Here is a 14565-nt window from a genome sequence, read left to right as displayed (position 1 = left end):
GAGTTTGTCAACCACTAAAATGTCCTTAAAATAGTCTCAACGTGTATGACATATTTATATTGCTGTGCAACATTTCAGAAATATGCCTCACCCGTGTCCAAATAGTGCTCCCCTGTAACCCTCGAAGATTTGAATTTATTTTTTTTGTCACTATAGAGTGAGACTTCATAAATGAATAGCTAACTGGTCTGTCTCTGCTTCCGGAAACAAAGGGGAGTTGTCACACACTTTAAAATATCCCATAGAACACTTTTACTCCACTTTATAGATGTGCCTACCAATGCCATAAACCATCTCCAGAAAGTTGTCAATATATACATATACAAATAGGAGACCAAACAAACCCCCACATCTGTGCTATATTGATCCTGCATGGCAAGGTTACACCACAAACACCGCCACGACTCGCATTACATACAGAATTATTTTGCTTTGTTTTCTACAATATATCAAAAATAAAGATTATAAATAAATAAAATCTCAAAATACATTTAAAAAAAAAAAAAAAAAAAAAAAAAAAAGTATATTACTTGTTAGTCATTCTAAAGGAATTGCAAAGGTTATTCAAAACCTATCACTGTTTACAATATAAGATGAGCCATTAATAATTATAAAAGAAACCAAATAACTTTCTCTGCAGAATGCATAAGGGGCAAACCACAACATAAGCCTGAAAGCTTCCTTTACAAAAATCAATATATTCACGGCACCATACGACTGAGCGTGGCAGTAAATAGGTTAAATGTCCCCAACAAAATAGAATGCTACTGTGCTACTCTGTTTAGGGGTTAATAGAACCTCCCTCTCCCCCTTTTGTTCAGTTTCCCTTTCCAAGGTCCCCAGGTCTATTTGTTGGGAGGTAAATTCTTTGTGTCTGAAGTCTGTGCTTGTGATTTGGGCAGGTTTATTTGTCAATGACAATCCATGCATATTCTTACACACATCAAAGGGAAGAGAGGGCTCTTCCGTGTCTACAGTCCAGATTCCCTCATTTCCTGTTGCTGTCTTGTCCAGCGTCAGATTAGCAGCAATAATATGAAAGGTCCGAGAAACAGTGGCTCCGACATAAGGAATTTTAATAAACGGCTTTAAGACAAGATCCTGGAGTCTTTCAGGCAATACGCATGTGATGCACACAGAATGATGTGGTGGGCAGATCAATAGGAAACGTAGGATTGTTTTTCATTTTCAAAGGAAGGTGGTTAGAGGGGGAGCATTACGTTCTGTTGTATTTGTCACAATCAAGCACAGGTCCTGTAATCCAGAGCAGGCACCAATAATGAAATAAATATATGAACCCTGCGGGAAGAACGTTAAGGCTCTATCCAATCGCTGCACAAGGATACGTTTTCATTGTATATTTTACACCTCTACCACATGTCTGAATAGTAATATCAGTATTGCATTCATTATGGTAATCTCTGGGTCACACAAATGCTCAATGAAGATTACATCGTGGTCTCAGTCATATGAGCTGCCAGGCCCCTGATTTGACGGACAAGGTCAGGTCCCCATATAGATTCTCCACAGTCCTATCAGTCTCTTCCGTGGTGCCCCTCTAAATGCAGCCATTAAGTAGATAGGTTATAGACAACATGTATTCTCCAATAATAACTAACATACATACCCACAGAACAATGAGAATTATGGCTGACAGAAATTTCAGCAGCATGCATGAGGGACAGAAATGGGGACTGCAATTAACTCATTGCAACTAATTGGTGTTTTTGGACCCTCTGCTGTCAAATAAAGAAGCCACCACCAACCCCAAGCTTTAATCCTGTTGCAGTCCATACAGATGGGATCTCTGCTGTCAAATACAACCCCCCCCCCCCCCCATGTTCTTTATTCTTGCTGCAGCTCATGGGGACAGGGGTGAAAACTGAAATATGTAACGAATGCCAATTATGCAATGATGGATGGACAACATTGATGCTACGGACTTACCCAATACATTTATATACAGAGCTTTAAAAAAGAGAACCTGTCACAATCAGGCTATGACGAGAGCATTACTGGAATGATACTTTTGTAACTTGCTATGTTTTATTGTAGCTTGTTTTCTCTCCTGCTACATGCGTCAGAGGACTGTGTGCCCACTGTGTTAATTAGCCTTCAAGCAGTAGATCATCTGGGGGCAGTCTCCTTACCAGCTAGAAAATCTCCTGTGTCTCAGAAAAGAAAGGTGCTCCGCAACTAGCAACATGCACGATATTTCTATGCGCCCATTCCTACCTGACTATGTACTAAGAGCCTGGTGCACTACAGATGAATGTACAGAGTTCTATATGCCTTTCGGCAATTTTTAGTAAATGCTGTGCTATTTCTTTCTTTCTGCCCAACCATGTACAATAAGTAATTCTGCTTACTGATGCAAAGACGTAGATGAACAGCTCAGAAGAAATCGAGAAAAGAAGGGAGGAAACAATTTGTCTAGTCAAGGAAGCAGGAGGACGCAAATAAGCCATTAAAGAAATCTGAAGGTGAAAATTCTAAACCATCGCGGAGCAAGAAGATGCCTTCAGTATGTACATCCACTGAGTATTTATAGGGGGTCCTTACAGACAATATAATCACACATACAATGGACTAATTTAAACATGCTCATTCCATTCTATATTACTTTAGCATCATTTGGCCTTTATGTAGCAATAGTGAGGTTTGTGGGACCTGCAACTTTAGAAATTCACAAGTAATAGAGAATTTTCAAACCTGTAGAAGAGAAACCAGCTTGTTTTACTGAATGACTGCATATATTCAGGAAAATATATAATCAACAAACATATAAAGTGAAAATAAACACTTTCTTCTCCATTCACATATGCAGTAACATTTTGTAGGGGGATTAATATCTGGGCATCTGTGGTACCACTGGTTTCCAGTAAATTCAAAAACTGCATCCTCACAAATAATTTCCAGTCCACAAAACGGCTGCAAACAACTGCCCCAGTTCTATCATTGGCTCCTAGTGAATGGATATTCTATAATCTAATGATATATTCAACCCACAAAGTGCTGTCTGTTTAAAGGAAACAGGTGCACTGTAAAATTCAATGTTTGGAACAGTAATTTTAAAAAAAAAAAAATCTAAAAAAAAAAAAAAAAAAAAAATCTTATCTGAAGCTCCTTGGAGTATCAGTGCCTATACTGGTAACAAACTTGCACTAGGAAATAATAAGGTTTCCATGAATAATCAAGCAAGCATTCTACCATGATTTATGTTAATCTCGCCATGCGGTGGCACTGTTCTATTTGAATATATGGATTATATGCAGTCATTAGACTATTTTTATATTGTACATGTATGGAATGTATTTTATTATAACTGATCAGGATTATTTCATATAGAATTCAAATAAATGATTTATACAGAGAACACTTTCCTTTCCTTCATGTTAAAGAGGAAGCACATGGAGTGCACATGAACGGATCTAAGAACCAATGTACAAAAGCACGTATTGTTTTACGTGCATCCCAGTGCGTTTAAATTAATACAAGTTAATGTGCAAGAATAGAGCAGGCTGTGTTCAGAGAAATAAGCGTAACGCACTGTGAAAGCGGATGGTAATAGGTATGTTGTTCTGCGTTCATCAGGAGGTGAGCATCATGTGGACCGTGCTGACAATACTGATAGGGATTAAAAGATTACTATTTTCTGGACCACCCAAACTGCGCTCACCTCCTGGTCATCCAAGAGCAGCTCTACAGCCGCCCATAAGCAGCAGCCCTCAGGGACCTTCGTACTGAATTTCTGTTTCAATTCTGATGTGTTCCTGTCAAATCTCAATAAACATATTGCACACCACAAAAAAAATAAAAAAATAGTTGTGTGTAGATACCATAAAGCACCCTGCCACCTGCTAATTACATCTTCAGTGTATACAACTGGTTTCTACATTGGAAAACACTAATTCTTTACACATAGGTGTCTATGATACAAAGTGCAAAACAGGCGTGCACTTTATGATCTGTGAGATTTCTGTACAAGTCAGATTATTCCTTTGAGCCTAACATTTGAACAGCGGTACTAACTGCCTACAGTGCAAAGCCACAGCAATAGTGTAATGTATAGGGGTCTACGTATTTAATGACCAATGCTGATCTGATGCAGCAGTTATTTCATATTTCTGCTCTGCAGTGTAATTACATTAACATAAATACAAGCAGTGTGAGCTCTTAGGGCCCCTAACAATTAAATATAAAAAAACATTACCTCTAGTGTCCATCACCACTGAAAACTTCTGTAATGTAAAAAACAGATTCCGCAATCCCTTAACAGTCTCAGTGGACGGAAGTACGTTGCAGAAAGAGTGACAAATTGAATTGTGTGCACATGATGATGTATAGGGTTTGCAGCAGCTGTATGTAGTAGTACTGCATCTCCGTAACCTCCAACACTTATTTGCAAAGACAACTCTGCAGAGACAATCGAACACCTTATAGGACTGTAGGAAAACCAGCAATAAGATTATTATTAAAAATTAATCTCTTTGCATTTTAAAATAGGGGAATGGGGTTTAACATGCCACTGAAAACCATAAAGGACACTCAGAAATATTCATCAGCAGGGTTTACCTATATTTGTTAAAGCTAAGGACCAGCCCTGAAAGATCTGTCAATATCTAAAACATAGCTTCATCGTTTCTCTAACGGACTGCTAAGAATTGTTTTCCCTCTCAAACGCGCATATCATGAACAAAAAAATGCTTAGCATAAATACAAACAAACAAACAAACACAAATATAAAAAGTTAAGGTAAGTTTCCTTCAAAAAGATTTTTAAATTAAAAAAAAAAAACCCCACAAGTAGACCATGAAGTCTTTTTAGTTGAATATTAAAGTTTACCTCAGCCAACTACAAACCATGCAAATATGTACAAATAGAAGGTTATTCGTGTTAAATGACATATGGCACTTATTTCCCTGGACTTTCATAGCAAAGTTAACCCTGGTGTTTTACAGCTGCAATACAGCAGCCTTTTTTTTTTTTTTTTCTTCTCATTTACACAGCAACTTTTGTATGTTTTTAACATGAATAAAAACTTTCCTTTGCAAAATCTCGTTATGGGAGAAAGGCTGACAAGTCAGGTCAGTCTCTCAGCTAGATGCATTTGTGTTTCAGCACTCAAGCTAGCTCCCGAGGAGAGGGTCACCTGATCTCGGAGTAAAAGCCCTCCCTCCATGTACATGATGGCAAATAAAGGGAACGGGGACATTGTGCTGCAAAAATGCATGCTAACAAGAGGGGCATTCCAAAGACTCTCTGCTCACTACATTATATATGTCAAGTGACTGTGGTTACCGTGGTTATCACATGACAAACTATAACTTATTAAAAGCAGCTTGAAGAAACAATAGTGATGTCAAAAAAATTATATCTATATATAGCTATATCTTCTTCATTTGAAAAATATTAATGTGTAAAATCATGTCCCACTAGTTACAGGGCTTACATGCAGGTTCTTTTAACATTGTTCATTATCACATTATAAAGGTCTGACAATGTTTAAATGATAAAGCTTCTGGTTATCTGTACTGAAGTAAACGTTATCCATATTAATCAAAGTTTCCCATCTGGAGCGATGCCACAATGTCAGTGGCCGTATATTCTGTGCTGATCTCTGTGTAAGACACCGCACACACTTCCTCCAAACTGTAGCAGGTAGAGATCTTTTACCTTATTGTATCTTTCATGTGGCACTGACTGTAACACAATAGGCTCCATTGTAGAAACATTTGCAAACTGGACCTCTGGAATATATAGTGCACATACCACGTGAGCCCAACCTGGAAAAAGAGAATGGTCCGTTACTACAAGCTACACATACATTTTAGCGGCTTTTAAATGTAACAAAGCTAAATGCAAATGTTCATTGCTTCATTGTGCCTGAAACAGGGGGAGTAAATGAGAACAGTCTTAGGGCGGTTGTCCCCGTGTACCCTTTGGCTACGCTGTCATTTTTTGGCTATTGCAACCATGCTTCCAATGACATCAGACCACACTGCAAGCTGCTGTTAGAGGATAACCACATAGGATTAACATGTATAGGATTGTCTCTGCAAGAGCGCTCCAACCTCTACATCAGTAACTGCATTCAGCCGTGGGTACAGTCAATGTCACCTGTGTGTCAGTTTGTTACACCCATACCAGGCTTCCCTCTTGGATGTATGGGGTAGTGAAACATGGTTTTATTGCATTGCATTTATCTCGGATTTCAAACAACCTGATGCGCAGACTGTAAATAAGGATATGTGTCTGGCTTGTTAAGTATAACTCACACGGGCATTGATATAAACTTGGATATTTTTTAGGTGTTCTACTTGAAAGCCTATAACAGTATGCCCACAATCTCTTCCTGGGTTACTCTCTAGTTGCAGTGTCAGGAACTGTATTGCTTATGACTCGGTATCCTAACCTTGTTACTGTACATAAAGTAAGATGTGCACTTCTGTCCACTGCTGGCACCATTTATCTAACCCCTTTTTTCTCTGTATGTTATTCTCATGGACAATTTAGGGGGGCTTTAGGAGTAGACAAAGCGATTATAAAATGGAGATAAAACAAATGGCTCAGTATAGCGGACTGATAGCAGGCTGTATAAAAGGTAGGGAAAGCCTTGCAATGGAATTTTTATTATACATCTATCCTAATATTTACATTAGGAAAACACAAAGGAAAATAAAAAGTAGGCCAGCTGTGTCTTTAAACTATGGTTCCCAGCACTAATTTGCAAGATATGGGGCAATGTTTGCTGGTATCTAACACTCACTGAAGAGCCATTTAATTTCTGCACCACAGTATATACTTAAATATAACAAAAGCATAATTGCATCTTCTTATCAGGTAAAACAAACAAGTAATAAACCTTTCAAAGGAAGAATGATACACTATTTTATTGATGTACACCCTGGCATATCAGTCATTTTTTTTTAGAATACCCTTATTTATCCTGGCTTTAAACCCAATCATAAATCAATTTAAAACTTAAATCAGCAATTTTCAAACATGTTTGTACACTACTGTCTAAGTGGCTAAAAGGACAGAAGCACAAATGTCAAAATGACCAACAGCTTGTTGTCTATCAGTTGAAAAATAACTGAAATAAATTGCAACAGTAGCTAATCGGTTTCTTATTACTTATGTGGATTATTATTGAAATACTACACCAGAGACAACCTCCCCATATGTAGAAACAAACCCCTTGTAAATGACCGACAATATAAATGGTAGCAGCGTGTTTTGTGATTTGTACACTTTTGGCCAAATGTAAGCATACAAAGAGTATAACAATACGAATAATAAAAATAAATAAAAAATTATATATATATATATATATATATATATATATGTAAGCGCTATATAAATAAATGTTGATAATGATCGCACAAACTAGAGACCCGTATCACCTATCCAACCAGCAACCTGGCCTTACACACTGATATTTTGTTTTACCCACAGCCCCCTAAGCCATCTCCATTCAGGATCTTTGAAGTTACTTTTATTCATGTCAATAATGCCTTAAAAGTTAGGTGCCAGCAGCAATATTTTTTAGGCACATTGGTTACCTGGCTCATTGGATTTAACCAGCCCTTATATAATAATGTAAAGCTGGAAAAACATATTGTGGCATTTTGGCTGAAAATGACCCATTTGTGGAACTAAAATAATCAAAATCCACAACCAAATTTGACTCGAAATTCAATGAAATATACATGTCTATGTAATGCACTGCAGAAGCCTTGTAGCGCTTTACAAATAAAAGACAATAGGGCATAGCTATGTATAAACACCCTGCCACCAGGAGGCATTTGTCCTTGGTAATTAATATTAGCTGTGAGTACTTCTTTAAACCAAGGATAGAAGGATGGGGGTTTAGCTGGTAGTACCGCTTTAAATAAGCCTCAATATGTTGGATTATGAAGAAAGCTTTACGTCATAATGTGTGTGCGGTGTCTCCCAAAATAGGCCATTGTGGCGATGCCAGAAACAGCAGCAGATTTCTGACTACTTTAATAGCCAACATAATTCTGCACGAATTGACTAGCATCCAACTTCTAGTCCCTAAAGGTAAACACGGCCTTGAGTGGCAAACGCAGTAAGTAAATACACTTTTCAGCGTTCTGTTAAAACACATATGGGATTGTCTAGTGTAACTCACTCACTCGGCTGGAAAGAAAAATTCTTTGTGACTGAGAAAATAGAAACGATTCTTATAAATATTAAATTCTCATTTAGTATTAAAACTGCACAGGCCAGAAAATGATGAAATTCATATTAATACCAGGTCCCCGTTTATGGGATTGTACCCCAAATAAATAGGGCAGTCAGGACACTGACATTAGTTCACAGTGATCATTTTGCATTCTGAATAAGTAGTAAGGATCTAGCAAATATAATTGGGGTTTATTTTCACGTTCTATTTATATAGCGCATTCTAAAAGAGAGCCACCTTGTTACACATTTACAAATAAACCTATTCGGATTCTTCCAGCCCACCAAACCAAATGACACCACTTAAGTGGGTTGTAAGACTTAACCCCAGCCTGTATGGCCCCACCCACTCATATGTCTCCACCCACTCAAGGCCAGATTGGGTTTTTTTGCATTCTAAATACACATTAGTGCATACAATGTGCAGATATTACAGTTTTGCAAACTATGCTAAAATAACATTTTATCTATTTGAAAACAGGAAATAATCAGGTATGGGCTCTATTACCTCAAATGTTTGGGAATTCAGAAAAAAGGGTTCTGCCGTCATTTTGAATGTCATGCCTAACATATACTAAATTACATTTAAAATGACCCCGTCTTTCCCCGGATGACATTGGCATTCTCCTCCTCACTAAAGGGCCAGTAAACATACATTTATTTAAATCTGGCTTTCCTAAAAGGTTCTTTGCGCCCCTACTCCTCTGTCAGAAGCCCTGCTGGAGAAAGCGATTCTCCACTCACAGGATGCCCCATCCTGCACTGGGGTGTGCACAGCTGACGCAGACTTCTGTCTGTCTACAGACCAGAGGGGGTGTGATGAGAAGCAAGGCATTGGTGTCCTGAGGAGATATAATAGCACCCAAGGGTGAGCTGGCACGGCTGATGAGCTAAAGACGAGGATGGGTGTCTGTGGAGAAATTCTGTTTCTGTCTAAGATTTTACAGAAGTAGAGAATATGGGGAAATTTTACAAAGGGGAGATTTTAATAAAAATAAATTATACTTAGACTTACTGCTCTTTTATATTGTCTAGCAGTGCTCTTCACAGTGACTGAAGGAGGAATGACTGTACAGCATGTCTCTGCGTTTGACCTTATTGCAACGTTATACAGAAACAGACATAAGACCATAATGGGTAGATACAGTACCAAACATTAAACAAATACTACCAGGACATCAAACATTCCAAACATAGCTTGCATAGTGACGTAGAAGCAGAATAGGTAGAGAAACAAGAGGGAAGAGGACCCTGCTCATAAGAGCTTCCATCCTAGAGGGAGGGTAAACAGACAGGAGACAGAAAGGGAGTTAGAGGAGGGGGATCAAGCGCAAGAGGGAAGAGAAAGAGGGTAAGGTAATCAAGTATGGATAGAACATTAGGTGGATGGCTGGTAGGCTTTGAGGAAAAGATGAGTTTTCAGTGCCTGTTTGAAGGAGCCCAAATTGGGGGACAGTTGGATGGAGTGAGGGAGGTCGTCAATGAGGAGGGACAGCCTGGGAGAAGTCTTGGATTCTGGAGTGGCATGAGGCGATCAGGGTGGAGAAGAGGCGACGATTATTGGCCGACCGCAGGGAACAGGATGGAGTGCGAATGGAGAGGAGGTTAGAAATGTAAGGGGCAGTGAAGTGGGAGAGGGCCTAGTAGCTGAGTGTGAGGAGTTTGAAAAGGATTCTGTAGGGGAAGGGGAGCCAGCGAAGGGCGAGGCAGATAGGGGAGGCAGAAGAGGAGCGGCGGGAGAGATAAATGAGTCTCGCAGCGCGCTGAATATAAACCTGAGGGGGGCAAGGTGGGAGAGGGCCAGTGAGAAGAAGGTTACAGTAATCAATACGGGAAATGAAAGCATGGTGATGGTTTTGGTGGTGCTCTGGGAAAGGAAGGGCCAGATTCAGGCGATATTACTGAGTTGGAAGCGACAGGATTGGCCGAGAGATTGAATGTGAGGGGTAAAAGAGAGGGAGGAGTTAGGGAGTAACTTGGTACCTGGTAAATAATTTAGGACATAAAGGGTGCAGCTGAAAATAAAAAACAGACAACAAAAAAAACATCATACAAATAAAAATATGTTCCAGTGTGTGATATCAGTGTGATACAAAGCAGAACGCACACTTGTTTGTTTTCAGTTCTTGTGTCCTTGCGTATCAGGCCTTATCACATAGTGAAGCAGTCAGGTTGGGGTGACCCATTCTAAATCACAAGAAAGGCAGTTGGTGGATAACATTATGCAACTTTGCACTTTTAAATCACATTTGGAACACAAATGGTGCGCTTGTCCCCATTATCCTACAATATAGCTAGGCTCTTTCTCTCCCGTCTTATCTGCTCCCCTTTGTAGTTGGTCATAAAAAGCCTTTACAAACAGCAGGAGAAATCAGAGAGCATTAGTCTGCATTGGTAAATATATATTTACAAATGCAGTCGCCAAATGTGTATAGTATATGAACAAGCAAGAGGTAGCCAACATAGAGTGTTACTATATTATATTGTATTATACACAGGTTCTGTGGTAAGAGAAACAAGAAAGTTTAAGATACAGCCATTGTTACAGTTGACACAGAGACAATTTAGTGTTTTGGAAAGATTTGTTTACTAACCATTATAGGAAGCAGCCAAAATAGAAACCTTACAAGAATTTTTATTTTTGTTTTATAAGAAAGAAAACAGGGAAATTCAAAGTCAGGTCTGGCACAGAACAAGCCATTTGGGGGACAAATATAGTCAGTACAGCGGTTATGAATCTCGGGCACTTTGCAACCATTATTTTTTTTTTAGCAGTTGTTATTTTGCACAGTTTGTGTGTGTTTTTCTGTCAAATACTGGATGAGCAGCAGTGTTTTATAATTCATTATACCTGGTACAAAACACGCTGCTCTCAAACTTTCCAATTATCTTTCTAACCTGTGCGGAGTAAATTTTCTGATTTTTAAAAACACAATTTTCATTAAATCAATTAATTCAGGTAACTGCAACAGTAAAATAAGTTGGCGACTCGGGAGCAGAACATTGTGTACCGGGTGCATTTGTTCTGTTACTGTCACAAACAGCAATAAAAGCATTCACATCACTGCCTAGTTGTATGCTCCAACAGTTATTTCCAAGAAACTAACCACCTGAAATCATGTAACCATCACAGGTCTCTGAAAGTTCAATACATTCAGTCATAGGGGTAGGTTTACTAAAGCTTCTAAAAAGGAACAGTGGAGGTGTTGCCCACAGCAACCAATCAGATTCTAGCTATCATGTTCTAGAGCGTACTAGGTAAATGTTAGCTAGAATGGGATCCTCCACTCTTCCATCTTGGGGGCTTTAGTAAATCTACCCCATAAATTCATAAGTACATTTTTCACAGAATTCATGAGAGTAGAAGCAGCAGAAGTGTGGCTTGTCCACTAAAATATACATTTGTGCCTTTTTTTTGTGTAAATTCCCTTTTAAATTAGAAGCCAGACTTGGGCAACCCATAGCGCCCCAGGTTCTGTGGAACTACAAACCCCATTCAAAAAAAGAATTCAATAAAAACAAAATGATATATTAGAAGTTAATATATGTATATTAGCTATGCACAGCTACTACTTTTTTGTTTAATCAAAACACATTTATGAATACGTTAGCAAATAAATTGTGATTATAGTAAAAGAATAGTTTGGTGTCTCGTTTATTAATATAATTCAAAATTCATCCTCATTTAAAAAGGATAGAACTTAACTGGGATATCATTCTTCCAACTCTAAATATATCTTTCACAGTCCTAGTACTGTTAAGCTGGGTACACACCTATGCTGCAATCAAACTTCAGATGCAATGGGGGGGGGGGGGGGAGGAAGAGACTCAATTCCCCATGTTCTTTAGAACAACGCAGGCTGCGCATAATTACCGTTACTACGGTAATTTCAACGCTGATTTTTGCTTGCAGTTCACAAAAATCAGTGTTAAAATTACCGTACTAACAGTCATAATGTGCAGCAATTACTGTAGTAACTAATAGTTAGTATCATTCCAACGTTGATCGTGATTTTTAGGAACCTTAGAAAATCACCTTGAACGAAGCAATGTGTTTAGGTGCAATAAAACATGATCATGGGAGCGAACACACTCTTACACTATCTGACCGGTCACTTATCGTCTGATCTGCACGATAATTGCATAAGTGGGTACCTAGCTTTATATTTGTCAAAGGAACCTTTAATACTGTATCAATATAATCGTGCTTTTCAGATGCTATGCTATAGTCTTATTCGTTTTGGACGACGAGCTTGTTCTTATATGCCCCAGATCATGCAGAATACCCAGCACAAAACTGGTTACAGATAGCACAAAAAAACCGAGGGTGAAGACAAACAAGGACAACAAGAAAAAACCTGCTGACTCAAAGGTCACATGTGAATTTCTGCAGACTTTAGAGATCCCTGCACTAACCTCTGAATGAAGAGCTATGACATGTACAAACAGTGCTCTGCTGTTCCCTGGCCTAATACCAGACAGACACACGTGGTAAATCTTGGTGAAAAGCTGTCACAAAGAATGCAGTTACACAGCATTCCTGATAATCAGCCAGATGGTTCCGATTTCACTAACAACTTTTGTGTTGTAACAATCCTCCCCCACCAGCTTTCAAGCCAGGGGAAAAAAAAAATAAAAAAAATAACAGAGGGCGGATCCACAGTGTGTAAAACATGGGACTGTCTGCAGGATTTATAAAACACTGGGATGTTGCTCTCTTGCTCCTTAAAGCAAAAGATACCAATTATTTATTACTCTGCATCACATTAAGTGCTTATTGCACTCAGTATATCCTGCCATCTCTTTACTAGTATGCTGAATACATCTCCAAAATATCCAGTGCAGGGTATGTTGTAGCTTTAGCACTTAATTTATATTACCACCATAAGGTAATTACTATACACCATTTGTAAGATGCCAATACTCCGTACAATAGAAGAGAAAAATCACTGCATACAAAAGGGTACAGAGCACCTTGCTCAGGAGAACTTACAATCTACATGTTCCATTATCAGGAACTAGCACTAAGCTCGCTTCTGTGTCCTTGCCTGTTTATTACAAGGAAAGGCAGAATATATTAACGTCTACATCAGTCCTATCTCCCACAAGAGAGGTGTAATTAGTATGCCCTGGGGGCCAGAGTCACGCAAAATGAAAAAAACGGAAGAGAGCATGTGCAGGGGGTGTCAAGGGGCGGTCCTTTTAACATTCTTCATGCACAAATGTGAACAAGCCCTAATTAGCTGTTTATATTTCCCTAGGGAGGAAGCCAGTGCTACGATGCAGCAGGCATAGGGATCACGGAGCCTTATGCCAACATGCATGGGCATAATGATCAATGACCCCCTTGCCCTGCAGCATGCTACCTCATCAGTAACAGAACCATTATACCCCTGTCTCAGCCCAGACCACTGTTTGAGTCTATACTGTATTTCACATGCAGGATTCAGTCCTTATAATAAATCTCTTCACCCCAGCTTCAGGCCTTTTGCAAGTTGGGTTGTATGATACTGCTCCCTGATCTATTGGTTATAGTCCTAGATGAGAACCATTCCTGGGCACACAAGCCGTGCCTTGTCACCTATAAAACTCTGCAGCCATTTTGTGGGAGGTACCAATATTCAGCTAAAAACTAGTGACATCAATGATACATGAAGTACAAAGCAAGCGGATAGGCTGCATTCTCACTAATATCGTCGGATTCCAGAAGATTACACATTACACTAGCACAGTGCCAGATCTTTATAAAGAGTGATTAACAGTGCAACAGGGAAGCACCAAACTGAAACTAAGTGTCCAACACTTCACTTGTAGCAGGTAAATTGATCCCTTTAACCATCCAGCAGGAGTCTGCCTGTATGTATGACAGCAGTCACATGACTTATACTGTATGCCAGTAGGATCAGAGGCACAGTAAAGTATACCACGTGAGCGACACCCTATGTGGGCTGCACGTGAGGCCTAATCACTTCCACATGTGTTCCTCCAGTAACCTATACTACACTGCTAGCAATGTCACCCACCACACCATCAGTATTATCTGGCTCATACACAAAGCAGTGACAGAATACTCAGGGCAGCACATCAATCATCCTGCCTTATTTCAAGAGGGACAGACAGATAAATGATTGGCAATAAGGGGACACAGACAAATTTTACAGCTTATTGTTCCAAAAAAGAAGGAAAGATACAGAATTATAGATATTTAGTATTAAGATACATTAGAGATTTGTCATAGTTAAATGTTTGTTATGCAGGGAGAGCCAGGTTTGATGCTCTTGGCACAAGATGATTAAGGTGCAAAGTGAACAGTTTGGAGGTGTTACCAGCTTTAATAGAGTTTATATTACAGCT

The 14565-nt window shown here is 39.1% G+C and overlaps 1 protein-coding gene across 4 annotated transcripts in view; it reads right to left on the bottom strand.

Annotated features, from left to right (window-relative positions):
- MLLT10 (MLLT10 histone lysine methyltransferase DOT1L cofactor) overlaps positions 1-14565 on the bottom strand; it is a 119959-nt gene that overhangs the window by 83759 nt on the left and 21635 nt on the right. For 3 of the 4 annotated variants that reach the window (XM_075211937.1, XM_075211938.1, XM_075211939.1), the window contains exon 4: positions 5677-5786. The exons of the other annotated variant lie outside the window; for it this stretch is intronic. In XM_075211937.1, the coding sequence (XP_075068038.1) occupies positions 5677-5786 (110 nt within the window). The remainder of the gene's footprint in view (positions 1-5676; positions 5787-14565) is intronic. 4 annotated transcript variants of the gene reach the window in all.

This window comes from Mixophyes fleayi, chromosome 5 (genome assembly GCF_038048845.1).
Source record: "Mixophyes fleayi isolate aMixFle1 chromosome 5, aMixFle1.hap1, whole genome shotgun sequence".
In the NCBI taxonomy this organism is placed as follows: Eukaryota; Metazoa; Chordata; class Amphibia; order Anura; family Limnodynastidae; genus Mixophyes; species Mixophyes fleayi.
Note: the sequence above shows the minus strand (reverse complement) of the source record. Positions and strands in the feature narration are given on the sequence as shown.